The sequence below is a fragment of the Perissodus microlepis genome, chromosome 22 (genome assembly GCF_051167445.1).
Source record: "Perissodus microlepis isolate ML-2025 ecotype Zambia chromosome 22, ASM5116744v1, whole genome shotgun sequence".
Taxonomy (NCBI): Eukaryota; Metazoa; Chordata; class Actinopteri; order Cichliformes; family Cichlidae; genus Perissodus; species Perissodus microlepis.
In genome coordinates, this window is record NC_140481.1 from 15,462,541 (window position 1) to 15,489,594 (window position 27,054).

The 27,054-nt window shown below is 40.7% G+C and overlaps 2 protein-coding genes across 3 annotated transcripts in view; one reads left to right on the top strand and one right to left on the bottom strand.

Annotated features, from left to right (window-relative positions):
* The window catches only part of ctnnal1 (catenin (cadherin-associated protein), alpha-like 1), a 53,925-nt gene extending 44,522 nt beyond the window's left edge, over positions 1-9,403 (bottom strand). For both annotated transcript variants that reach the window (XM_084919212.1, XM_084919211.1), the window contains exon 1: positions 8,912-9,403. In XM_084919212.1, the coding sequence (XP_084775338.1) occupies positions 8,912-9,007 (96 nt within the window). In that variant the 5' untranslated portion in view covers positions 9,008-9,403. The remainder of the gene's footprint in view (positions 1-8,911) is intronic.
* A 5,719-nt stretch (positions 9,404-15,122) lies between these two features.
* The window catches only part of elp2 (elongator acetyltransferase complex subunit 2), a 34,144-nt gene continuing 22,212 nt past the window's right edge, over positions 15,123-27,054 (top strand). The window contains exons 1-10 of the mRNA XM_084919449.1: positions 15,123-15,290; positions 15,418-15,496; positions 15,849-15,922; positions 16,137-16,281; positions 18,086-18,163; positions 18,547-18,611; positions 18,733-18,799; positions 22,380-22,526; positions 22,780-22,875; positions 23,816-23,916. Coding sequence (XP_084775575.1) covers positions 15,159-15,290; positions 15,418-15,496; positions 15,849-15,922; positions 16,137-16,281; positions 18,086-18,163; positions 18,547-18,611; positions 18,733-18,799; positions 22,380-22,526; positions 22,780-22,875; positions 23,816-23,916 — 984 coding nt within the window. The 5' untranslated portion in view covers positions 15,123-15,158. The remainder of the gene's footprint in view (positions 15,291-15,417; positions 15,497-15,848; positions 15,923-16,136; positions 16,282-18,085; positions 18,164-18,546; positions 18,612-18,732; positions 18,800-22,379; positions 22,527-22,779; positions 22,876-23,815; positions 23,917-27,054) is intronic.

Consider the following 27,054-nt stretch of genomic DNA (forward strand, 5'->3'; position numbering starts at 1 on the left):
AGTGCAGACATTAAGTGATGGCAAAGGTGACACGGCAACTTTGAAATTGTTCTGAATTACAGAAAATGTTTGGTATTCTATGTTCCCTGTGCCCTTCACACTGTCTTTGTTCTGTCATGTCAAACCTCATCTCTTTAAAAGAACTCATTATCGAGGGGGGAGAAGTTCAAAGACGCTTGAAGAAAGCAATTAACACATACAAGCCAGGCTGAAGGATTCCTCGGAGGTAAAGTTAGCAATGTTGCTGATGGAGAAGGAGAGAAGAACAAACAGGAAGACTTGGACAGCTCTGGGATGAGTGTCAGAAAACCTTTATAGATAATACATGATCAAAAAGATAATTATACTTATATCCAACTAATGCTTAAAGACTGCTTCGTTTCCTAGACTTGGTTTTGTTTTTCACTTTGAGATATTTCTACATTCCTTACAATGCAAGCCAGGAGGACAGAGATAAGAAGATCGTGACAAGGACCGGCTGATCAAGTACAGAAAGGAATAGTAACACTGACTGGCGCGATATTTTCAGTGACAGCAACCTCCACTTTTATATAAAGACGTCACCCTTACCATGAAACTATAGGATGGTGCAATGGTTTACCTGGAAACGTAGAAAGGGTTCCTGTCATAACCAGGATTTGCAGAGCTTAACCTCTAAACCCCACAGTGTGCAAAACTGTCAGGTCAATGTCATGGGCTCAAGACCAGAATGATCACAATGCTCAGCCACAAACACACAAAGAGGAAAACAACAAGAAACAAACAGCTGCCTGCCAAACAGTGATGTGTTTACCTGCGGTTGTCCAGGCAGCAGATAATATAGATATATCATGTCATATCTCTAGCAGTACATGACAAGGCAAATAGGAGAGTGCATGCCTACAAGATTACAGTAAGAGGCCTGTCCTGTCTCACTCTTCAGTCTGCATGTCCTAACAGCATGTATAGCAACACTATATCTTACTTCTTAGCGAGCACAGTTTAAAAAACAGAGAAAGCTATTCAACCTGTATCTGTGCTATTTTAGTAAAATATTCCTTATGTGCAGCTACAGAATGAGAGCCTAGGAAACGGTTGTGAGGTTTCTTAATACATATGTCCTTGTTTGTGCTTCAGCCATGTGTTTATACATCCATCTTAATCCGCAGGGTGTGAGGCTGGACAACACAAAACATCACGCCACATTAGGCATCACATCTTCACTGACAGAAAGATTTCCTCCTGTGTGCTCATACTTATGAGACGTCCCATCACTACCTCATCATCATAACTCAGAAAAATATACTGTAAGCACAGGGCGGCAATGGGCCAGACAATCACTTGATATTAAACAGGAATAATAAGCACCTAAGAGCCTCTGCAGGCCTTGGAGGATCATTCACACACAGTGCGTGAACACGGTGGCAGATCATATTAACAGTGAGCTCAGGGAAATTGCGGTGATAACATAAATAAAAAGAAATTAATAGTAATTTGCAAAAAGAAAAAAAAATGCATGGCAACATATCTTTACAAAAATAATATCCTGGTTAGTCGTGATAAGAATCCACTAACAGCAGTTTTGTTATTGTCACTTCTTCTCTCAGGAATCTGACGGCGGAAAATTGTAAAACCTTGACGGATAAAAACCAAACACTCAGTGTTACTGCAGACAACTAGGACCCAAGTTTTCACAAACTGACAAAATGAGTCTGTTCCCATTTTCATTTGATGGTCAATGAAAGACTGAATGAAAGCAATTTGAGGCTGACTGATGATGGGAGAGGTGCTTAATCAATACTTTATCAGCCTTCAGGATATAGCCATACATCTCGGTCAGAGGCAGTGGCTTCTCCTTAGACAATTAAAAGCAGCTTCTGCTATTAGCCTCACCTTTCAAATAACTTAAATTGCAGAGCGTGAGATTGCCTTCTTGCACCATTAAATTAACTCTGCTGTCCCCTCTAGGTGACTGATCCCATTGGGCCAGGTTATTTGGAGGTTTCAGGTGCACACACACATAAATGAAGACACAAACACACACACACACACACACACAGGCAAAAAAAAGAAAAAAAAGAAGCACTTTTCTCATCTGGAAGTATATTAACCGAGGAAAGGTCAACGGCTCGACATGTGAGACAGACCCTTTTATCTGCACTTAAAGAGAACAGCAATCTGTAATGACTCCCCTGATAGCAATAATGAAAAGACCGCTCGAGGGGACAAGGGGGAAACACCGATCATTTAAGCTCTGCACATGTGTGTTTACATGACACTGAGTGTGTGTTTGTGTTCGAGAAATGCAATGAAAAGTGAATATGAGCAAAAGTTAGAGTGGGAGGTTTAGAAGAGTGGATTTAATCATCAGAAGAGAGAATGTGGATTCTCCAAATTGACAAAGTTAGCTGCCTAATGCAACCACTTTACTAGAAAACAAGGGGAGCCGAGTGGAATTGCATCTCATTTCACTTTGATGAAACAGGCTTGTTGACTGTTTACTTCCTACTGCTGAACAAGGACATGCCAAAGAGCGTCATTTATTCAACAATAATGCGAGTCAGGCTCACTGCAATTCATATATTAGATGTTTAAACCAGCTGAGAGCCCATGTGTAGAACCAACCCGCAAAACCGCACGATCTCCCAGTTTCTTTAGAGGGGAAAAAGGGTATAGTGTAGGGCTGTGCAATATGACCAAAATCTCATATCCCGATATAAGAATTCTATCGTCCCGATAACAATATAAAAATCACAAAAATTTAACATTTTCTGTAAATTCTGTGACTCTCGGGCAGCTCGACTTTCATGAAGTGTTTCCAGCTGGGCGTCGTGTACCTGGAGTCGAGTGTTTTAACCGATACATTTAGAAATAAGTTGTAACGGCCGCCGTTTTCTTTGTGAGTATTTATTACACGCGTGCTGCGGGGAAAAGCCTGTTCTAACGTTTGAGTCTAAGGTTTATTTCTTAGCACCTGACGGCTCTTTTTTGCTTCTCATCCGTAAATACTCTGCATACTCTTTCACTTGATTCAGTTTATTTTGAAATGTCTCAACAGGATCTTGAGCTTTATTGTGAAAGGTTTATGTGGAAAATAAACGAGCGGACACACGATGGTTTTACCATCGTTGTTGCTAACGACAACGCATAAAAACAGGTGCTTGTCCGTCCGTAGTGTGGTTATATTAAATATAAGAGAAAGAGAGAACTTCAAGAAATTAATATAGCCACTACAGTGACCATCAAAACGATGAAAAAAATATTGCCGTAAACGGTTTATTTTGCGACACCACGAAACAAACGATAGCGGAAAATGAAACGATAGACGTTTTTATATCGTCATCCCATATATATCGTTATATCGAACAGCCCTAATATACTGTATGGAAATATGAGTGATTGGCAGTGTTGGGGAGTAACAGAATACATGTACCGGCATTACGTATTTAAAATACACAATATGAGTAACTGTATTCCGTTACAGTTACCCAAAAAAGGTGATAATTGGAATACAGTTACTTTGTTGAAATAAATGGATTTCACAGCGGTCTTTTCCTGTTTACTATTACTAAAGGCTACCCGCCACCAAGCTAACATTGTTAGCTGGCGTTAGTTCATAGACTGCTGACTGTTAGACTTGGATAACATTAAAAACCTGCTAGCTGCAAATAATCATGTGCAGTTCAGAAAGCAGTCTATGAACTAACCTCAGCTAACTTTAGCTAACAATGTTAGCTTGGTGGCGAGTAGCCTTCAGGAACAGTAATAAATCACACAGCAATAGTACATTCATGTAGTTGTAAAAAGCATGACATTATATTAAGTAATCTAAAGTATTCAGAATACGTTCCTTGCATTGAGTAACTTAACAAAATATGTTACAAACTACATTTTGGGGCATGTATTCTGTAATCTGTAGTGGAATATATTTTAAAAGAACCTTCCCAACACTGGTGATTGGGAGTGTTTGTGTAAATAGCGTGGCCATTAATCAGCATCTTTCACTGATACTGACGTAACAGGAAAAAAGGTTGCTCTCAAATTGTGTTATCAGGCGTTCTGTTTTAGTTACCACCACAGTGGGTTGAACTTGGACGGGGTGACAACCTGTAGCAGCAGAACACAAAACAGACGATGACACATGAAAACCACAATCCCACCACCACAGATCTGTGTAGATTCTGTTATCCGTGAGCAGACAATCACACACATCAGAGTACACAGATACAAAGACGCTCAAACCACTGTGGAATTCCACACCCATCTCCCACATATACAATAAAGGCATATGTTGTCCCAATCGTGTTATGTTTATATACTCTGATTTATGAGTGTGTATTCACGTGCAAGCTTGGAGTGCGTTGCTATCCTCATGTGGTTTTACTTTCATGCCAGGGACCCATTTGTCTCCATTATCATCATACGACTCGAGGACGGAGATCTGTTAGGGCTCATGGCAACAGTAATGCCTCTCTGTCTGGATATAAAAAACAACTTCACTACCTGGACGTTTGTCATGTCACTCTACTATAGGACCAGGAACATTAGGAAGGAAATAGAGCCTCGTACCTCAGTAAAATTCAATTTCCAGTATTTCCAGAGGGCGGAATGGAAATTTGACTGATGGCCGTGCTTACGAAGCCGTTAAGTTTGGAGTATGTTTATGAAGCACGTTTTGTCAGCTTTTTTGTTTAATGTTGAAATTTATGGCAAAATGGCAAAGCTTTGAGAAAATCACATCCTCTGACTTTCCCCTGAGCATTTGTTTGGGTGATAAATATGCCATTTCAATCCAGTTTGAGAGCAAAAAGAACACGGGAAAGCTTTTTTCTCCCCCCCACCCCCCCACAGTGTTCTATAACACTTCAGAAAGCAAAACTGCAACCACCACAGAACCCCTGGAAGCATGACAAAGTCGATGCTAACAAACGCGGACAGAGAACAGATTTTCCAGGCCCAATTATAGGAGAAAATCTTTTAAGAAACTCCTGGCTCGGGCCTGAAGAAAAATGATGGAGACAGCTGAGCTATGTAATCACAAGGCCAGGGTGTCACGAGTGTTTAACGTACACCAATCTGATCAAAGTCTTAGAGATTATTCCCAAGCTCCTATTCGTTCCCACAAGTCTTTGCTTCAAAACAGCACCTTTACACTTCATCAGTGTGGACCACCATGTCCGCACCCAGACTGGGCTGCTGCGTTTTTAATAGGAAAACACACCTCAATTATAAAAGCCCAGGAACATAACTGTTTTTTTTCCCCACTAATTACCACTTCAAAACAGGAATCGGATCTCAAGGAAAAAGCATCCAGAGTATTGCTAATTGCCTTCCAGCTGGCTATAGGCCACATCACAGGTAGCACGCACACACAACAGCAGACGTGTTTGCTTTAGTTTCCCCTTCTCTCTGCATGATGGCCATTACATTTTGACCACCACCAGAGCAATTCATTAGCCTCACCATGCCCCTGAATACAAAACCGATGGCAAAGGTGAAGCAAAGCATATTACAAAATTTGTATTAACATAGGAGAATGTGTCATTTAGAAATCAAGAAAATGCATTTTGTAGTTTGAAAAAAGAAGTCGAAGGAGAAAAGGAAAAAACTGGTCAAAATGATAAAGAATGCGGCCCGAAAGCATCCAGGTGGTCCATTAAGAAAACAGGACTCATTTAAATTGCAGAATCTCAGACCAGCTGGAAAATTGGGAATGACTCTGACCTACTGGTGCAAAAAAAAAAAAAAAAACCCCAAACAAACACAAAATGCATACACAAAATAATCAGTATGACAGGAGAACATACAAGCATAAAAAGGAAAGACGTGGGTGGGACTGCGTGCATATATCCAGTTTGTGTATATGTATGAAGTGCAAGACAGGGAGGTTCCCCTGGCCTATAATTACACCCTGGTGGGAGTGAAGCTGATAACAGAGGCCTGAGGATATCAACGTCAACAAGGCGAGAGGAGAGGAAATAAATAATTAAAAAATAAAAGGGGAGAGTAAACAACATAAAACCTTATCAAACGTAGGCTCTCAGACTGACGCTGCTTTTTCATTTCCGCTTTGATAGTTATGAGATCCACACACACACACACACGCGCGCGCGCGCGCGCGCACACACATGCATGCATACAACGCTCCTTAAGAAGACAAGCTGCAGAGCACAGCCCTCACAGTCAGTGTTTCTAAGTACACTAATTCAATTGATGCGCATGTATGGCAATACTCATTCTCAGAAATGTCACATAAGGCCGTTAACAAAGTTATCATACACACCTGAAGCCAGGTAATTTTATTATCACAGCTGGGTTAACCATCAGCCTTTCTACTGACTTTTCTCACAAAGCGTATACGAACCACAGATTTCTTTTTCTCTCATTCAGTGCACACACAAAAACACACATAAACAGCAAGTGTCCAGGATTGTTTTCCTGTAAATTACGGTGAAGTTCTTGCAAATATATTAGCCGTTATTTTCCAGCGTACCTACTGTAATCTACAACAGCAGTTTCTTACTGGAAAAACTATTTAGAATACTAACAGTTGTTTTGTTGCCAATAATTTTTGCACATTCATTGTGGAATCTCAATAAGCAGCTTATTATCATACGTGACACCTGCAAGTCACCATCCTTACAATCAGAATAAAGTTTACTGTCCTTCTTGAATTATGACAAGACAGCAGCTTTGTTGCTGCTCTATTCACTGCATTTTAGACAGAAAATGAAGGCTAGCTGGTCACGATTACTCAAATCAGAGTCCCAATTGTTACAAACTATAACCTAGCACTGTCCTAGCGTGCACAAACACCAAAAACCACATATTTACAACCACCAGTGTCAGAATAACCATCATGACCTTTCAAAATTAATGATTTGACTTAAACAATTTTATAATTTCATTTAATTTATCTGATTATTTACAATCTGTAAAAAAAAACTACCACACCTAATGCTTGAGATTTACTAAGCAATCCATGTAAAATCCAACTAAGTGACTCCGTAAAGAAGTTCACTATAACATACGTTTTTTGTTGGGGGTTTTTATGGAAACTATTTCTAGGAAATCAGAATCATACAAACAATTTTCTACCTTAAGCAATTATTCTTTGAATCAATTGCATCTCCACAAACAGCAGAAAAGGCTGACTTAAGCCCCCAGAGGACGTCTAATTTCAAAATCTAAATTTAAATAACATCCATTGTCAGAATCAGATTGTCAAAATTATTGCTTCGGTAAAATAGACTAATCATTTCATACTCAGAATCATTTCTTTTAAAAAAAAAAAAAAAAAACAGAAAAAGTTTTTGCACACAAAGAGGAACCTATGTATCAGTTAACAGTGACCTTGTTCTTATGGCAAAACAACAACAAAATGTTACATATGGAGTTGACGATCCTTGAAAATGTGGTTTCTTTCAGCATTGCAGAGCTCTGTTGCTATGGGGACAGGCCTTACACTGAGAAAAAAAGAAAATTAGGAAACACTGTCCTTGAGGCCCTCTATGGACTGTAATAAGCTGAATGCATATTACAGTTTACCCCTCTACAGACGGGAGCCCAGCCAATAACTCAGCGGGCAGGAGTGCACCATAAGTTTGCTGGACAGTAAATATTACACTAACACAAGGGATGGGACATTTATTGTACACTTTTGCGCATTATTACAGCAGTACTTAGTGTGAATATTGTTCCCCAAACTCCTGCTTGCACTACCAGTATACACTCGCACAGATTTAGCCCTGATTTATCATACTACATGGAAAGCACATCCCTCTAACAGATGTCCTTTTCTGATAAGTAACCCATATCTATTCGGGACAGGATGACCTTATATCTTTCAAATGAGCCTGTGCGATGAGAGGGAGGAAGCAGGTTGTCAGTGAGCACAGGAGGGGCAGGGACAGTGTCATGGGCCTCCCAGTGTGGTATTATCCAGACTCTGTTAACCCAGCAGTGAGATGCTGATTTCTCCCACTGTCTTTCAAGTGAAAACCACAACCCTGTCCTACAAAACAGGGGGATATTAGCATTTATAAGACTAGTGGTCACTTCCCTATTCAGGAGCAGACGACTTCCCCATTTTTGTGACATGCTGGAAACAAGAGCGGAAGATAGTCATGCAAATTAAAGCCTAAAATGGTCCAAACAGCCTCGAGTTTCTAACCAACATACAATAAAACGATTCATTAACTCATTGACCTAAGCTCCTTGTTTTGTTTAATCCGGGGACTGTTAAAGTGTGTAAGAGTGGAGAGTTGCTGAAGGAGTGCAGTGGCCTTAAGTGGGTCCTTCATATTCCTGTGTTTATTGAAAAACAAAGCACGTGCTTCAAAGTGGCTCAATTAGAGAAGAGAGAGCCACAGCTCGGGAACAGCTCTGGAGTGGCGAAGGAGGACTTCAGGGAAAACTTACGGCTTCTGGGCTACTCTCTGAAGAGTGTGAAGACTTCCTGGAGAGTTTGTGATCGTCTCAAAAAGATAAAGAACCATCATCATAATTAATTTTATTGCCTTCTGGGTGTGAACAGTTTCACTACCCTGCATTATTCTAGTCTGTTATGTAATTCTGTAAATCACAAACTTCCCAAGTTACCCGTTCAGCGTATCCACAGCTTATTTTCTTCAGACTTGGCTGTGCCCACCTTTGTAACTTAAGACAACTTTGAGTATTGTTACTTTTTCCGTTTTCTACAACAGTTACAGGACTACCACAGTGTCGTAACTTGATAAACTTCACACGTGGGACTGCTTTTAAACGCAGCACGGGAAGGAAACACGCACTGCAGACACAGTGCACAAATAGGTAAACAACAGAATCGGTGTCATGTGCTCGGCACAGCTGTAAAGTCAAAGTGTGGTTTGAGAGCACAAGGGCTTCGAATACGATAACTAAACGTCACGATTTAGGTTTCCGTTGTACTCACCTGCGAAACTAAAGGAATAAGCGTCTGCTCCACCGAGCGAGTTTTGATTTCCAGACCGGAATCAAAGTTACTGTTGCCGCACGGAGATGAAGCCATTCCCGCCGAGCTTTCTCTCGCTCTCTCTCTGATTGACACACACTCTCACACACACACACACATACACACAATGCACGCCACTAACTGAGTTTACCGACAGCCTCTGCTTTGCTGTTTCGCATTTGCAAACTGGTGTAACGGACTTGGGATTACACTCCGGGGGTTTCGCAGTCGGTCGTCGAGTGGCTCTCCACGCACGCACGCAGTTTTAATCCACTCCAGCTCGGTGGTTGTGCCGCTGCGCCCGCTAATGTCCATGTACTTTACTCAACTCCGGCAGGGAGCGGACTGCAGCACACCACTGTGGGCAACCACGCACAGAGCACGCACACGCAGTCGGGTTTTCACTGCTGACTGCTTAAGTGGGGAGCGCTGAGCAGTTCATCATTGCGTGCACTGCACAGTGACGATCCGGGAGCTATTTATGTTTTAATATACAGTACGTGTTCACGCACGTGGCAATTACACTTACGTCATTTAAGTATTAATTACATTTCAAAATGATCTATAGTGCGCCTCGTGTGCAAAAGAAGGGACATTATAAAGCTAAATGTATCATTATTTGATGTAAATGTACTTTTTTTTATTGCTTTTGAAAATGAATGGAGATTTCATGGTTCTGGGCATCAGAGAGGAAGGGGCATTGCCTCCCTCACACCACAGTTCTGGTTTGATCTCTGAGACACAGAATCCTATATTATCCCCTGGAGTGTGAGAATGCCTTACTCTCCCTCTGGAAAGCCTCACCAGATATACCAATTAAAACCAGGCAGCACTAAAGCACATGGACTGGGATCTTATGAAGTTACAAATGTTACCCTTTGTCTGTCTTGAGGGAAAACATTCATTTTCATGATGTACCATTTGATGTCCTCTAGGCTGTGAAACTAAAAAGGGATCTCGAGTGACTGCATTGGTAAGCCTGCAGTAAAGTTCTTGTGTTTTAATTCTGCCTCCTTATTTTGGTGGAAATCAGCTAAACGGCACTGAACGCTGATATTTTGTTGTCTGGATCTGCCTGAATTCCTACAATGAAAACAAGTATTTCCTACTCAGACTTTAATAAATGACTGAAAATTTAGTTATGAAAGCTTTGCATTACTAATGACAGTCATTTCAGTTAGAGGTGTTGCTGACTTCCTTTTACAACCCTTTCCCCCCTCTGGTTTTCATTATTTGGCCAAAAGAGAGAGTCAAAATATGTATCTCTACTGAACTTACCCAGATGTATCTCCCAAATGTCCAGTCCTTTTACAGATCACAGCCTATGTTTGAATTCTACAAACCTGAGGCTCTTTAATTCTTTTCTTTCACACTCCGAAATGAGGAGGAAACGTCTCATCCTTGTAATGCCTCTTCTTATTTCGTAGCCTGGTGACTTGTATCCGCAGAACAGAACCGAGTGTACTTTATGGTTGCCTGTATCCGAGGCCGACCAAACGACTGCCAAAATTCTCAGTTTCCTCAAGCAGGTTCAGAAGCTATTTCTAACTTTGGAAGTGCAGTCAGTGGATGACAAGTGGTGAGAAACGATTCACATTACAAACACAGCAGATGGCAGAGACCAGATACGGCTTATAAGCACCGTGGCACTGTTAGTGACGCCTTTTGCTGCCTGCTTTATCATCACCTATGGTGGCTGGCTGGCACTCTTGTGTCAGCAGTGGAGACAACTATTGTGTGAGTGTATGTGTCTGCCACTCTCAGGCCTAGCCAGTATTTATTTAAAACCCCAGAGCTATGCTTTAGTCTAACCCTCCCTTGTTTACATTGGTTTCACTCCACACACATACACACATATATACACAAGCAGACATGTACACACCCACACAAATACACACGTTTGCAATGCATCATTATGAAGGCATGCAAGTAGGTTGGCTGTTGTGTGGACAAGGTTCTGTTCCACCTTGATGAATGGCTCTACTACCAGCTAGATAGTATCTGTATGTTTCTTGGTAATCTGCACTGAGGCTCTTTTCCAGCTGATAAGGCGATAAACTCCACTTGGGCTCCTTTTTGCATTGTGGTGTATTAGCTTGTTTTGGCTGAAATTATGCTGGTCACAGCTTTTAAGTTCGAGTGGAAGACTGAGATAAGAAATATGATACATCCTGTAACATTTTGACTGAAATAGATTAGTTATCACCAAGACGGATAGCTTTGAGTACACAATCTCAACCAAACGCAGTTGCGTGTCTGTTCTTGTTTCTTTCCTCTTTTTTTTTGTCATCGCCACATCTGAGCTGTGACACTGACTTGTTTTTCTAAACAGCATCTCATTTGTTCTGGAATATTCAATATTTGCTCTTTTGCCTCTAATCTCTTTGAGGCATGCTCCATTTTTGACAATTTGCCTGAAACGGCACATAAGCAGGGAGTCCCTGATGTGTATGTTCGTCTCGCACAGTCCAAGGGTATTGCTCATTAAATAAAAGATGCTTGTGCGTGGTGTGATTGTGTTGCTAACAGCTGCTACTGTCTCTTCCCGTGCTTTAGAAGTGCTGACTTCCCTCTCTCTATGGATCATTCCTTCTGGTTGTACAGCTCCTGGGACGGGAACTGCTGAGGCTAAAGAGATAGTGATTTTGCAGTCTACAAGATGTAAAATGAGTGCACTCAGTCATAGTCCCCTGCTGGATAAGTAGATTGAAATTTGGGGATTTCAAAGGGAGGATTGTGGTGGAATGTTGATGGATTTTTTTTCCCCTTGCATTTTTTAAAACAGTAGAACATTTTCAGCTGGAGGAAACAACCCATGCCTGCACGGAAGCATGCTTTTAACGCGCATGTTTGTGATCACACATTCTACAACATTATTTTTCATTTGTTTTCTTAGCAGCTTAATGCAGTTTTTATGCACAGCTTAGAAATTCATCTAACCTACAGCGCGCCGATCAGATGAACTTAGGTCTTGCACATAAAGCTGCCGTGGCCTTGACAGAGACCTGCAGCTGAACTCATCCCCTTAGCACGATACAGTGACCGTGGAGACCTCTGTGAAAGAGAGGAGTTCAGGCTGAGGTGAGGCATCCTGTTTGGCTGTTCAGCTGGATTTGCATTGACTTTATTTAACTTACCTATGGTTATGTTACGGCTTAAAGGTTTCAGTTGTTTGTAATGTTAGATGAGTTTAATCCCAGGTGTTTATGTTAATACAAGCTGTGGTGGTCAGAGGATATTGCACTGCCTGAGTGAAAACAATATGCAGAGAATAACAGACACTGGCTGGAAAGACATTTTAATATGTTCGAAATAAAAAGGAGAGTTAAGTACAAGTGCTAATAAGAAGCGGGTCATGCTATCCTTCTGCCAAGGAGGCGCCCTCGGGGACAAGACTAATTTAATTGTACATAAACAAAACCAGGCAGCAGCAAAGTGGCATGCAGACACCCCGGCCCTGCAATCTCGGCTTTTCCGCGTCTCCATTTCTGCTGTTACATAATCGCGGACACCTCACATAGCCTCATTATCATTCTGTTTTCATCCAGTCCATCTTTTTTCCTTTTTTTCCCCTCCTTTTTCTGAAGGCTGCCTCGCTTGTCGGAGATGCTTTCTGCTGTTTGAAATAACAAACACATGGGACCGTGTGGAGATGACACACATAAATGGTTATTAGTTTAATTTGCATTCTCGCACGCAAGTGCGCACCAAGATAATCCCACTTCTTTCACCTTGAAGAAAGAGCTCGGAGAAAGTATTCACAGTAAGCTGTTGCAAAATGCTGTTATCACTTGGGAGTTTGGAATTGTAAAAGCATGACTATAGACTCATTAGGTGTGCTTTTGTAGACTCTTGCAACCACAGAGGTAAAGTATGCCTTTTTGTGGGTTTGAAAAACCAGAACACTATTTTATTAGATATTTAAAAAATATATTAGAAGGTCTCTTCATCGTCCATCAGCCCATAAGGTCTTGTAGAATATAAAATTCAATCCAGTGATTCCATAATTTGCTATATTCTAACAAAACTATCTTCAGCGATCCTTGGTTGCACCTGTAGGTAACAAATGGTACAATAAAATGAATGAGTGGAACATTTACAGACATTTTGTGCATTCATTCATCCTTGTGAGATTTTCACAATTTTGTAGACATTATTTAGAAGTGTGTTTCTACATTTCTGTCACGATTCAGACTTTCTGAAGTAACAACAGAAAGAATAGTATTAGGTTTATCATTAATGTAACATGAAAAGTTCTATATTTAATGAAAACACAGAAAAAGTAAAGAAACCTGAATTTATATCCACAACATTTGTCATGATACAGACTCCAGACTCTGTTAAATAATCATAAATCCATTACTGTGGATTTCTTATCAAACTGACCTCGCTGACATACACAGAATAGCAGGAAACAACGTTTTTATCTTCCAATCATAACCACATAATGAGGCCATCAGAACTGATGCAGAGTGCATCAGCTGGATAAATTAAAGTACTTTCTTTGTAAATTGAATTACAAGAGTTTGTACTGTGTAAAGATGTGTTCACAAAGCCATATACACCCTGTTTTCCACTTTATGAGAGATGAATGGGAGCTTTCCTAAATAAATCTCCCCTCTCCTCCAATGACCTGTTACATTTGATCAAATTAATCATGCATTATGTAAGCAACCACAGAGACACAAGCGGATGAGAGATAATACAGATACTTCGTCACAGATGAAGCTCTTTGGCTGCATCTGAAAATGGCTTTTCTGCCACTCATGAGCTGACACTCCAAAGATGAGAGCCATAGGGTATCCTCCACATGGCGTGCGCCCCATAGAGAGGTTGTCTCACCCTGCCAAGTCTGTCTAAATCCTGCTTCACTGTGACTGAGGAGGGACAACAATAGCAAGTCGGGCATAATCTATTTTCTGCTGAAGTGTTGGTGACAGGGTGTCTGTTTTGTCTTTGTCACACCCGTATACCGTAAGTCAGCTTGGTCAGAGGTGAGCCAACACAGGCCCAACACTCTCCCTTCCTTCATCCTTTCTCTCTTTCCTTATTATTTAGGTCTGTTCCTGTTTGTCTTTGCTACACTGTCATTTATGATATGACTTAAGGCCTCACAGTCACCATCATTTTCCCCTCTGATCCTGTCAAATAGGTGCCCCGAAAACTTGTTACAAAAGTGTCAGCTGTGCAAGCCCAAAAGGCCCAGGGGGCTTTTTTCTTTTTCTTTTTTTCATTACAAGTAAGGTTGTCTGGCTAGCAGCTAGCTCAGCTGCGATCACTCACCCTCAATATAGAGTGACAAGTAGATGATGCAGTCTGACACAGCTCTGTGCTTATGCTATGGCGTGTTGATTGTTGAGAGAGAGTTTTAATTGAGATTTTGATTGAAATGGCACTCACTTGCACTATAAGAGCTAGCGTCTCTATAGTACATACACATATTTTAAAATATCTCCAAATAAGACTCTAAATCTCGAACAATTTTGTTTTTGTCTGGCCTTCAAAATTCCCTGTAGGGGAGATGAAACGAAATCTCCACAGAACAACAAATAATCACCTCACTGTTATCCTATTTTACTTTAATTCTGCCATGCTAGAGATCGAAAATCACACAAATAGCTTATTATGTATACTATTTTATTAATGTTATAATATCAATACAATACAAATTAGAGCATATTATGCATAAGGTGTTACAATGAGTTATAAAATGTCTATTGATAAAGGGTTCTACCGTTTTGTGACTTAATAAAGGGGAAAAACCCTTCCCTTCCTGTCTTAGTGATGTTTTGAGGCAGCTTCAGTGCATCTTGGCATTAATTCTTCACTTTTCCGGAACGCTCCTACTACTCTAGTCAACAGTGTCGCCCGATATTCTCACTTCAGGAGTCAAAAGTTCAGGTTTTGCCTTCAAATTGTTGCGCGTCTGTAGCGTCTATGGATTTGTGATATCATTACGCCATCTACTGGACTCCAATCGGTAGCGCAACTACAACTAATCCTCCCCGAGATATCTGTCACTAGTCCATAGTAAGCACCCATATTGTAATTAAAATATTAATATTATTAAAATAAGTCACGTTATAGACGTGTGTAAATTGTTTTAAAAAAATAACATTCACTGTGCTCAAAATGTGGAACCGTTGTCACAACGGTACCGTTTAGCCCCGGCCACATTTACAGTAACTCCACAACTTCAGCTTTCAAGATGGCGGCGGCCGTAATTGAAACATGCCATGTAGCTTGTTGTGCAAACAGGACGCCAAATGTTGTTTCTTGGGGTCGCGGAGGAACTATCGCTTATGGGACATGTAACTCGGTGGCTCTATACGACCCAGAGGTAGGACAGGCCGTCACTTTGTACCGAGAACCCGCTGTTAGCTGTCACAGCCAGCGACGAGCATGCTGAAGTTTTAAATGGGCCGATATTTGTTTTTATTACTCCAGTAAACTTGTTATTTCTTTAGGAGAGGAGAGTTGTAGCTCTTCTAAACGGACACACCGGAAGAGTTAATGCGGTCCAGTGGGTTCACAGAGAGGACAGCGGTGAGTGTGGAGAGAATGGAGCTGATGGCTGTCAAACTGCTTGTGTGTGTGTGTGTGTGTGTGTGTGTTTCCGTTGTTGATCCAGTGCTGCTCGTGCTGCCACAAAGGCAGCTGTTCTTTAAGAGCCTCGCAGAGGTTGCACTTGTGTTGAGCTATATTCCTGTCAGGACACTGTGCAGGTTAGTCACCTTATTCTGCAGCAAGCCTACAGCGAGCTTTCCAGAGACTCCTGGCACATTGAGAAATTATATTCCAAAAACGTTACCATATGCTACAAAATTTATGTTTACAGTAGTTGTTACTGTGTTATATACGCCAAACCATCAAAACCGTGTTACTGTTATTGTCACAGCTCCAGAGGGTCATCTAGTCTCAGGAGGATCAGACAATCGGCTCATCCTCTGGGAGGCTCAACAGGATGGAAAGGTGAAGCACCCGCAGCACATATTGCTCATACTGTTTCTTACACCTTGCCACCTCTTTAAACAGCTAGTAAAGCAAGTGCATGCTCCTTGGAGAAATGTTTGATTCCTCTCCATGATAATGGCCATACTTTCTGAAGTGATCTCCTTCATGATTTGGCAGCATATAGGGTAGCACAGGTGGATTAAAAAAAATAAATAAAATGTGATGTTTCCAGTTTATCCAGTCTGTTGAGTGTAAGGGCCACACTGGTCCAGTATGTGCTGCTGATGCCATCTACGTGGAGGACTCAAAGATACTGGTGGCCTCCTCAGCATCAGACTCCACAGTTAAACTCTGGCTCTGCTGTGACGCCAAAGAAGGTAAGAGACAAAAAAAAGAGTGACTGATTCATTCATCAATTACAGTTGCTGTGATTCCTGAAATTGATAGTTACAGTACAGTTCTGCTGATATTAAACTTGACCAAAGGAATGATGTTCCCATAGAGAGGAACAGCCCCTCAGCTTGGATTTCCTGCTTAGGATGTTGAAGCAGCTCCAAGAACCCAGAGTTAATAGTCCGAGATGGCTGCAATGACCATAAACAGTAGTAAACACATAATAATATTCTGTCCTGTCACTGTTGTATATTTGTGGCTCACTAAATAAGCCAAATAAGCTAAATACGCTTTTCCTGGAATTCATTAACTCAGGAGTCACTCCCGAGTTCCCAACAGCTAACTTCCTTTGTAACTGGAACGCAGCATAATCACAGAAGCCCGACACAAAATCAAGAGTAATTGAATTAAAAGGAGAGAAGCTAGAAGATCTTATTTCATACAGTGGATGAACTGAGGGGCTGCATCAAGACCAAAAATAAGCTAAATAAGGATAATTTTGAACGATGAATCATTCAAAGCTACTGCAGTTCAGTCTGAAACAATATGGAGCTGGTTAGGAGTGTGACTAGTCAGAAGTTATGTCTTCTTCTTATGAGGCATGGCTACTCTAAAGATCTATAGTTCTCTTCACATATTGTTTAATGTGTTTCAACAGAGATCCCTAAAGTGGTAGCACTGCATAGCGTTTACCACGAAGAAAAAGCAATCATTTGTGAAGAGCTTTAAAAGAACAACATTTTTGTGTCCTTTAAGATTTCACAAGATATTAACTAAATTACATGACCTGGAAACGTAGGGGGTCTACAGCCACAAGTTAGAATGCTTCAGGATCCTTTCCCCTCTATATACCAACTATTAACTGCCATATAAAATGTTAATTATTTGAGTTTATCATACTGTTTCTGATTAACTGTCTAGTAATGGCTTTCAGAGAGCATGGCAATGTTTGTAACATGATTAGCGCTATGCTGCAAAACTATTTAGGCTTGTCATGTATGCCACAGCACTTACAGTAGACTGTCTTCATGGTTCAGTGGACTTACTTACATTTAAGAAGAATTAGATGTATTTATTTGTAAAGCTTTATCTTCAAAGCTTCCAAACTAACTCACTCTTCTCTCTGATATAAATCTTAAAACTAAGTCACCATGTGCACAATAATTGGTTACAGGTACTGATCACCTTGCAAACTGAATGAGCCTCTAGAGTCATAAATTCCCCTTGAACATCTAAAGGCTTCATTATCTGATTGTTCTTCTAAAGGGTAACGTGTATGTTTATAAACGTAGGTAAAACAACTTGCTGGTGATTTAAAAAAGAAATAAAAAGGCCAAATTTTAGATGGAATTTATTATACCCTGTATCATACAAAGCTGTAGAATTATCCCTGGTAAAAAATGTGAGCATCTTTCGTGTTCCTGTCTGTCATCCATGAGCCTTTCCTTGTTTCTAGCTGTCCCCCGTAACGTCTCCTCTTTGCTGAGAGTTCTCGTCCAGTTCTCAGTGCAGAAAAACATTAATGAAGCCTGACAGTTGTCGAGATCAAACGTGCGTTTTTGTGCACTAGGCATCACCTTGGGTTATATTCCCAGTTAAGAGTACAGTCTATTTCAGATCGGTGCTGTTTGAAGAGCAGTGGCTCGAAATGTACTTTCTTCATCAACGTGGGGAGACGGGGGGGAAACTCTGTGTCCACATGTATAATGTCATCTGTATTATCTTAAATTATTTCCTGTTATTACATCGTGTTTAAAGTTTAATTTCATGTATGTTTCCTTTCCTCAGCTGAGTGCCTCCATAACTTGTCCTTTGGCAGCGGTTTCATGATGGATGTCTCTCTGGTACTGTTGCCAGGCAGCAGAGGTAAGCCTAAGCCGTTCATCCATAGACATCTCTTAAGTTATGAGACACACACACTCACACATACATTCTTTTTTCCTCTCTTGTCATCCATCTCAATTTACACGACTGCTTTAGAGCCTGTAACTGAACGTCATATTCAAATATTCAAAACTCTGTCTCCGTTTGAAGTGTCTCGCGTCATTTTGCCTCGCAATTTTACACGCTTTTCTGTCTGATTCATGCTGTGCTGCTTCCTTTCCATTCCGCTTCTGTTTATAAAACCTAGATGGGGATGTAAATGCATGAAGCCTGCTGTGAGAGCGAGAGTGTGTGTGTGTGTGTGTGTGTGTGTGTGTGTGTGTATGCGCGTGCTTTTGTGACTGTGTGAAAACTTCTTCTCACAGTTCCCATATTGGCCTGTGGGGGTGATGACTCTCGGGTGCATCTCTATGTGCAGGCCAATGGGCAGGTAAGCTCGGGTTGATATTTCTTTCAGGAAATGCTCTTTTATGTTCTTTGTGTGTACGCTTTCCTTTGAATTTCCACAGTTAGAGGGCAGTGTCTGACCCTTTTTAATTCCTCTACAATAGCTGCAGAGAGCCATGTCCCTGCAAGGACATGAAGACTGGGTTCGTGGAGTGGAGTGGGCATCTACAGGTGAGTGGTAATGTTTGTAGACTCTTTGTATCAGCTGTATAAGAAGGTTATTATCCTAGTAGAGTGTACGTGTGACACATTTAATTAAAAATCAAAGTACAGTACAGTAAGTCTTGAGCGATCTCTCACTTCATTTTATTATAACAGTTATAATAGATGCAACAGTTGATTGAAACGTTTGCAATTATATATGTAAACACAGTATGTAAGGCAAACAAAGTCAGCCGTTGGTATGGCCACCTTTATTCTTCAACATAGGCTGAACTCTTTGAAGCTCTCTTGTAATTTCTTTATGTAGTTTTAGGAATATTTCAAAAACCTTCTTGGAGGACATTTAAAGCTCTTCTTTGGATGTTTGCCAAGGAATAACTTTGAAAACCTGGAAAACTATTGCTGAAGACGGCTTTGAAAAACTGGAAGTCTTTCTCCTTAGAAGCAAAATGTAAAGATCTGAGGGCTGACTAAAAGGTTTTGCACAAAGACACATTCAGCCCGGCAATCTTCAGTGTCTTCTTAAACCAGTCCTGTTTTGTTTGGGTATGTATGGCTGAGAATTGATCACAGGATCAATTTTAGGTGGCAACTACTGAATATCCAAAATGAACTCTTTAACCGGTAACAATCATTATTTTATCATTTTTAGTTATTAAAAATTGAATAAAATAATGTTTGTTACTGGTCAAAGAGTTCTGTGGGTAATAAATGTACTAAGCTTACTAAAAAGGGACCTGTTATGGGCACCGAACGTATTACAGAAAAAAGGACTCGATAACTTTGTGGTCTGGAGTCCCTTTATCTCTTTATTTACCCTTTTTATCTTATTTTCTTTTTTCTGTTATGGTAGTGTTTTATCTTCCAGAGCTTGAAAAGCATGCACTTGATTTCTCACTTATCTTTAGTCGATCTTAAGAAAGCGGGATAATGCAGTTTCTGGGCTTTGAAAGAGTTAGATAACATGTTGCTGAGTAAATGCTGAGAGGTGGGAGTAGATTTCCTGTCCTAGCCTTTAACCAATTTGACAAGAAAGGCTGACATGTGGTCTTTGACCTTTGCAAATTGAAAAACAAAGAAGTGGAAAGGCAATTTTCTCCTCGCAGACCCAGAAAATGTCTAAAGCATGCATGTGGTTTCCATCTTTCCATGCTAAAGTCCAGCCTCACCATCCTCTGCATTCAGACTATTTTGATAGCACCCGGTAATGCATGGATCCAATCCAGGCTCTACTAATTGTGTAACCCTCTTCAAGGGCACTTCATTACTGCACTGTTCTGACTGTGTAAAAGCTATTTCATCTCCTTAACCAACCCTCTTCACCAGTGTCTCCTTCCTACTCACAGTCTATGACCTACTCGGTGCTGCCAAGCTACGAGCCAAAAAAGAGACAGAATGAAGTTTGTTTATATGAAGTATTCTCACAGGAATGACAAAAACCCTCTCTCTGCTGCGAGGGTAGTTAAATAAATCAGTCTGTTCTTTTATGATTCGACAGATGGCAAATTGGAGCAGTAGAGGAGCAGTTTATCATAGCTGTTCAATATTGGGGTTCAGAGCATGATTTCTAGTTTTGTATTTCTCTCTTTTAATCTTTTTTTTCACTAGGTTTAATTATACATTACTTTAAAATCAGCTTGACATCTGTCATGCACTAAAAGCTTTGTAGAAAGAAGTCTCACTTGAAAGGCTTTTAATATGTTTGCTGTTTTTCCTCATAATTAAATGGTCAGAAAACATGGGCGTGTTGGCCTTTTCGGAGACTGTGCAGAAACTGCAAGATTAAGATAGTGAAAGTATCATAAATTAAAAGTCAAAGTTAAAAATGACTTTGATGTCCTGTTCTTGTTTTAAAAACACTGTTGCATAAGAAGTAGTCACCACTGCGCGTCGTTTCGGCACAGTTTGAGGCGAGTAGCAAAACAAATCATGGCTGTCGTTATCATTAGTGTCATTATGCTATGATTGACAAACTATAATGGCTTCATCCTTCTTATCCCAGCATTCTGGAGGCCTTTGGTGGTAGCAACACAGGACTTTTTTTTTGTTATATCTGTTTATCTTGGCAGAGATAAAAATGGAACGGTGGCTACTGCACTAAAACTAAAACACCAATGTGAGAGACGGGCACACTCAGGAATAGTGGCATGTGCTTTGTTTGCCACCTGTCGCTGCGTATTTGACCCTGTGTTCTGACTGGCTACATCACACTCAGCAGCAATCCTTTCCTAACTAACAGATAAGTGATCAAAGTGAAATTAAACATCTAGCTGAGGCTTTAATGCTCATTACAAGGCTGAAGACTAAGGATCAGTATTTAATTGTCCCACGTGGCTCGGCTTTGACCACTTTAAGCACGATGAGCTCTGCTTGAAACTGAGTGCTGAAGCACGCTGACTTCTGTTAGAAATCAGTGGACGTTTTATTCAAAGGTGCTATAAATAATGATTTTAAATTTATGATGAATCAAATGACTGTCTGTGGGGAAATTAGCCTACACTCTGCATAACTTTATATATTTTGTTTTAGCCACCAACAAGCTTCTGGCATAATTCTGGCTGGATATTTGCCATTCTTCTTGGCCAAATATCCGCATTTTAACCATCTAGTTGTTGTTTTGCAGTGAAGTTGAAGAATTTGAAGGTATTCTTCCAACTTTGTTATTCCATCTCATTCCATTCCATCCAGAGCATGATGCTACCACCACCATGCTTGAGAGTTGGCACACTGTTTTTAGGCTTGAAAACCTCACCTTTACGCCTGGAAACATAGCACTTGTCGTTGTGGCCAAATAGCTCAGTCTTTGTCTTATCTGACCATCAAAACATTTTGCTTGTCCATGTGGGCAGCTGCAACTTTTAGTCAGGCTTGAAGGTGTTAACCTTGGAGCAGGGGCTACTTTCTTGGTTGGCATCCTCTCAGTCCTTTGTGAAATAAAACTCTATTCACTGTGGACAGTAATGCTGGTCTTTCAGCAGTTTCCAGTTCATGAAGGGGTTGAGCCTTGATGGTTCATGGGTTGCTTCTAACCAACTTCCTCTTATTTGAGGGTAACAGTTTGGGTGTTCTTCCAGACCTTGGCAAAGTTTTGACATGCCCAGATAAGTTGTAAGTTCTTTAAACTGATGATCGTGGAATCTGCAGCTGTTTAGAAAAGCTTCTGGAATAGACTTGTCTAAGCCCTGACCTCAACCCTATTGAAAATCTGTGGACTGCGCTTAAAAGCCGGGTCTGTGGACACCAATCCCAAATAATTTTAAATTTCTACACCCAGATCTTGTTATTTAAAGTCACGGAAGATGTACAATTATTCCACACAGAACAGTACAAAGAAGTGATGAGGTTTTCAACACGTTCAAGTATACTAATGTGTCTGATCTCTCTATGGTTTTTTGGACTGTCATTGCTTCTGTTCACACCAAAACAATACCACTATATTTCATAATACCACACATTTCATTGAAGGACATGATCTGATTAAATAAAACGATGCAAAGTGAGGATAGATTCTGCAATAGAATATTTTAAGAGCCGACACAAAATAACTTTGTAGTGAAGGTTTTTGGGTTTTTAACTCTCACTCATTCAGGTGGGGAGCTGTTATTAGCCAGCTGTTCGCAGGACTCGCTCATCAGAGTGTGGAGGCTGTGTGCCAAGTCTGGCACAGACACCCATGCAGAGGACAATCACAGCATCATCAAAATGAAAGAGGACATTTTTGAAGTGAAGGAGAGAGGTGAGTGGGCCACCCAGGCTTGATTATAAAAGGGGCGCTAATTAGCCAAATGAAGAGAGATGCTTTTTGAAGGTTTAATGGCACATGATGGTTACAGACCTGTATGTATGTTTATACATAATTGGTTTTTTGTGTGTGGAATTTTTCCAATTTCATGCAGTTGTTCTCGTAATCAAACACTATTTCCTGTGGAGGTTTTTTTGTTGTTGTTTTTAAGCAGTTTTTTTAGGCTTCATTTGTGTTCTTTCTACAGATAAGTCCTCAGTTTATGCTGTGTCCCTTGAAACGGTGCTGGCAGGCCATGAGAACTGGGTGTATGGGGTTCACTGGCAGCCTCCTTTCTATCAAGGTACCTTGATTAAAACCTGGGAGGAAATGCCTGCTATTACGCCCATTTTTGGGCATGCACTTGCATAAATTTGCCAGTAGGTCATTGCTACAATCTATTAGTTATGTTAGTCAAAAACACAATCACACCATTTATTATAGATTCAGAGAAAAAAACATTTCAATCACTTACTCAATTTCCACAGCTGGTGGAAGTAAATGAATTGGCTTGGACACAAGAGGCATGTTTTTCCCCTTTTGTCTTTCAGTCTTGGCTTACAAAAGCCAGCGAGAGACTGTGACATTTTAAAAGGAAAAAGAAAAATCGAAGTGTTAAAAGTTATTGACTTAATTAGTCCTCAAAGGAATGACCGATGGATGCGATAAATTCTTGCTTTAAACATCACATTCACTTTACATATATCTTTGCTTCAGATACATCAATACAAACAATCTTTTATTTTTAATTTATAATTCAACATAAGTTACAATAATTATGATGCAGACACATGTGTCCAAACTGAAAAACACTTCACGAAATGACAGTTGCACTCTCCCTGCAGTTTGGTGGTCTTTGCATGGAAAGCAGTCATGCCTGCAGCTATCTGTGTGTTTGGGGAGCAGAGAGCTTTTAACCACGACACCATCGTTTGTGATCTTTTCTTGTTCTTGGTGTTTGTTGTACATGTTCATCAGTACTCCTTGAGTTTTTGAGCTGCACTAAAAGTAAAGAGGTCGCTGAGATTGTTAAAATGATAAGTAGTTTAAAAAAACATGCTATGAAAATTTGACTGTTCAAATAACTTGCACATGCGGCCGAGAACGAAGGATGTTGGGAGTAGGATGTACTTCAGCTTAAACGTGATAAAGATGGAGAAGCACTGGCCTAATGATCAACTGTTAAGCATTTTTTTGATCTCCATGCCTTTCCTGAAAATAGATCTCTCTATCTCCTCCTGCAGGTGGCGAGCTGCAACAGCGTCTCTGTTTGCTCTCTGCCTCTATGGACAAAACCATGATCCTCTGGGCTCCTGAGGAGGGTTCTGGAGTGTGGATAGAGAAGGTCAGTGTTGTGCATGCTGGTCCACAGAGCCTACACACATATACAATAAGTGAATTCAGTCATTCTTGATAGTCAGCACAGGATTTGTTCACACATCCACGGAGACTCGCACACCCACCTCCTCAGTCTATTTTGGCCAGTTTTCCTTTCAGTTGCTTGTGACATGAGCCTGAACCCCCCCCTCCACCCTGCACCCTCCGCCCACAGTATCCCTTCTCCTGCTGTCAGTGCCCTTGCGTCAGTTTCCACTCTCCCTGACATTGAAGTGTCAGGAATAGAAGTGATAGACAGTGATGAAGAGGCGCTGAGCCCAGTACTGTGAGTTTAGCAAAGCCGGTGTTGTCCTCCCCCCATCCTCCCTTCTATTACTTACTCACACTGAGCCCCCCTTTTTTAACAGCCCATTCCCTAACACATCCAACAAGAGATGGAGAGGCTGCTGGTGGAAGATGTGCCATAGCCTCTGACTGCAGCACCTTTCCTATTTTTTTTTTTTTTTTTTAATCATCAGTCTTTCTTTTTGACTCTTTACACCCACCTTTCATAATGTTCTCCTCCCTTTCTTTTTCTATCCCCTTCTGACATCATCTCTGGCCTCCTTTTCTTCCTCCCCCCTCCACCTTGTGTCTTTGGAGCCCAAACAGCTGCTGTTGTGCTAGAATGAGACTAAATTTAACTCAAGTGTGGATGGCAAAGAAAAAACAGTTCTCTGCCCATCTGCCCCACAGCTTTTTCTTTTTTTGTGCAAAGCCTATTCTCATGTGGTTCAGGGCTACCTCAGAGTACCTTCCTTCATACCTGACACTTACTGCATAGGCGTCTGATACAAACTACTGCCAAAGATATGGTCGGACGCAGAGGCATCCCAGAATGGTGGACCAAAAATGCTCTCACACACACATCGCACTCATCCAGTTGAACAGAAGTGGCTGACCTCGTCATGGCAGGCACCTCGGCTGTGATCACATTCTGCAGTAATGAATAAGATTCCACACTTGATCAGTTGCATTTTTGCACCTTTGATCTCATCGTCCACATTCAGAGCGACGAGCAACAAAGACCACAGAAAGGAGAAAATTATAAAAGTCTTGAATCCGACAAAGGGACGATGATTAGGACCTGAAGTGAGCATTGATGTCACAAATTCTTCCCAGTATGATTAGACAAAGCAGTCAGAGGGGAAAGAAAAAGCAGCGATGGGCGTCAAGTCTAGTGCAGCCAATCTCCCTCCATAGCCAGAGCTTTTTCTCTTGATACCAAAAATAAAGAAATAACCCCCATACCTGAAATAAGCTTTTTGCTGAATGTAAGAGTGCATAGCATACGAGTCTCTTCCTCTCTTTGCTCTCCCCTCCATTTCTTTTTGAGATTCAAACCCTTTGAACTGACAGTTTCCCCTGCCTGCAGACGCTTTGTCACTTACACCAGAAACACACAGGTACAACAATGACACCTTGAATTGAATTAAACTCAATTTATATAATGATATGTTTTTGGGAATTAAAGACATTTGAGTGTTTTCTCTACCCTCACAAAGGTTTTCCTTTTTGAGACTGTCATTTTTTTTTTTGGGGGGGGGGGATCCCACAGAGCTAAATGACCAGCCATGTGTGCCCTAATTAGCTGTTTTTTTACAAAGAAGCGCTCCACTTCTTTACGCTGATTAGAGTAATTGGTGAGATTTAATGGAGAGCAGGGTTAGCAGTGGGATGGTTGGGGCCCACCGCTGCGTAAAGCACATCTCACTAACGAGGCACACTGGTAATTAACATCTTCAACTGACCACAGTGGGCCACCACAACGCCTAGAGGGATTATCAGTTTGTGTGTGTGTGTGTCTGAAGATAACCTTTTATTTAGACCTTGGCGTATGTATCCTCCTCAGGTTACACTTAGTCGCATGGCAGATCACAGAAAGCAACAAAGTCCAAAGTGAGTTCTGTTTTATAGATGACGCTACAAGTAGTTCATTTCATGCAAAGTGAGTCTATAGTTTAAAAAAAAATCAACAAGTCAACCGTGTCAGTAATGCAAAACATGTGATTTTTATTATTTTCTTTTTGCAACAATCTTGAGCTACATGCCATTTCTTTAGATTTTTTTCAAGGACCCAGACTTTCTTGTAAGTTTTTAAAGAGGTCTTGAGCAATAGTTCTTCGAGGCTTGTACATGACCATTTTCTTAGGAATGTGTTTGTTTTATGTTTACGATAAGCTACCTAATGTTGACCTACGAATCATTCAGGCACAAAAAAGGGCACCTAATTCGAGAAATGAACCACACATAAGAAACAACGCAGCAAACAACCATTTTAACTTGCATCTTTAGACACTTTATTACTAGCAGTCTGTCACAAAAGCACATATTCTGCCGTTACGTTAGTTGGAAAATACCAAAGGAAGAAATAAAGCAAAGACCTGATAGAGGCATTTGGAATTTCTGCATCGTCTCTCTATCTGCTCTTCACTTAAGACTCATCAGAAATGGTCTCAGTGGAAAGGTGGCTGTCAAGGTTTAGGTATGCCAAATTACAGAAGAACTGGACTAAAAGTCAGTGGCAACATATCTTATGGAGTGATGAATCCAAGTTTGAAATTTTTAGCTCCAATCATTGTCCTTATGTATGGAGGACGTTAGAAAGGAGGTACAATAGTGAGTATCTACAGCCATGCTTTATCATGGTTTGGAGCTGCATTTCACCAGCATGATCCATAATGCAACACGATCAGGCTGCGCTGAAGAACAAACCAAATATTAATTTTAAAGTTCGTTAAAATGGTAGTTTTTTCCTTACGTACTGTATTTCCATGTAGTTTTGTATGTTTCATGAAATCACTGCAGCCATTTCCCATCATTCTTGAGCAAAATTAAGAAACGATAGGCGGCCCAAGACTTTTGCACACTACTGCGTTACTGAAAATTGAAAACCTGAAGAAGTTGCATTGGGTTCTGAGGTGTATATCAGTTTTCTCTAAAAATTAAAGACATTAGTTTCTGTTGCTGTTGACATTATGTGTACACAAATGTACTAAAAAAGTGTTTTTAAAAAGAATTAACAAACACAAAACCAAATCATAAACACAAAAAGCTAAACATTTTTATCTGTACTTCCTAATGAACCACTTTCAAGTTGAAAATG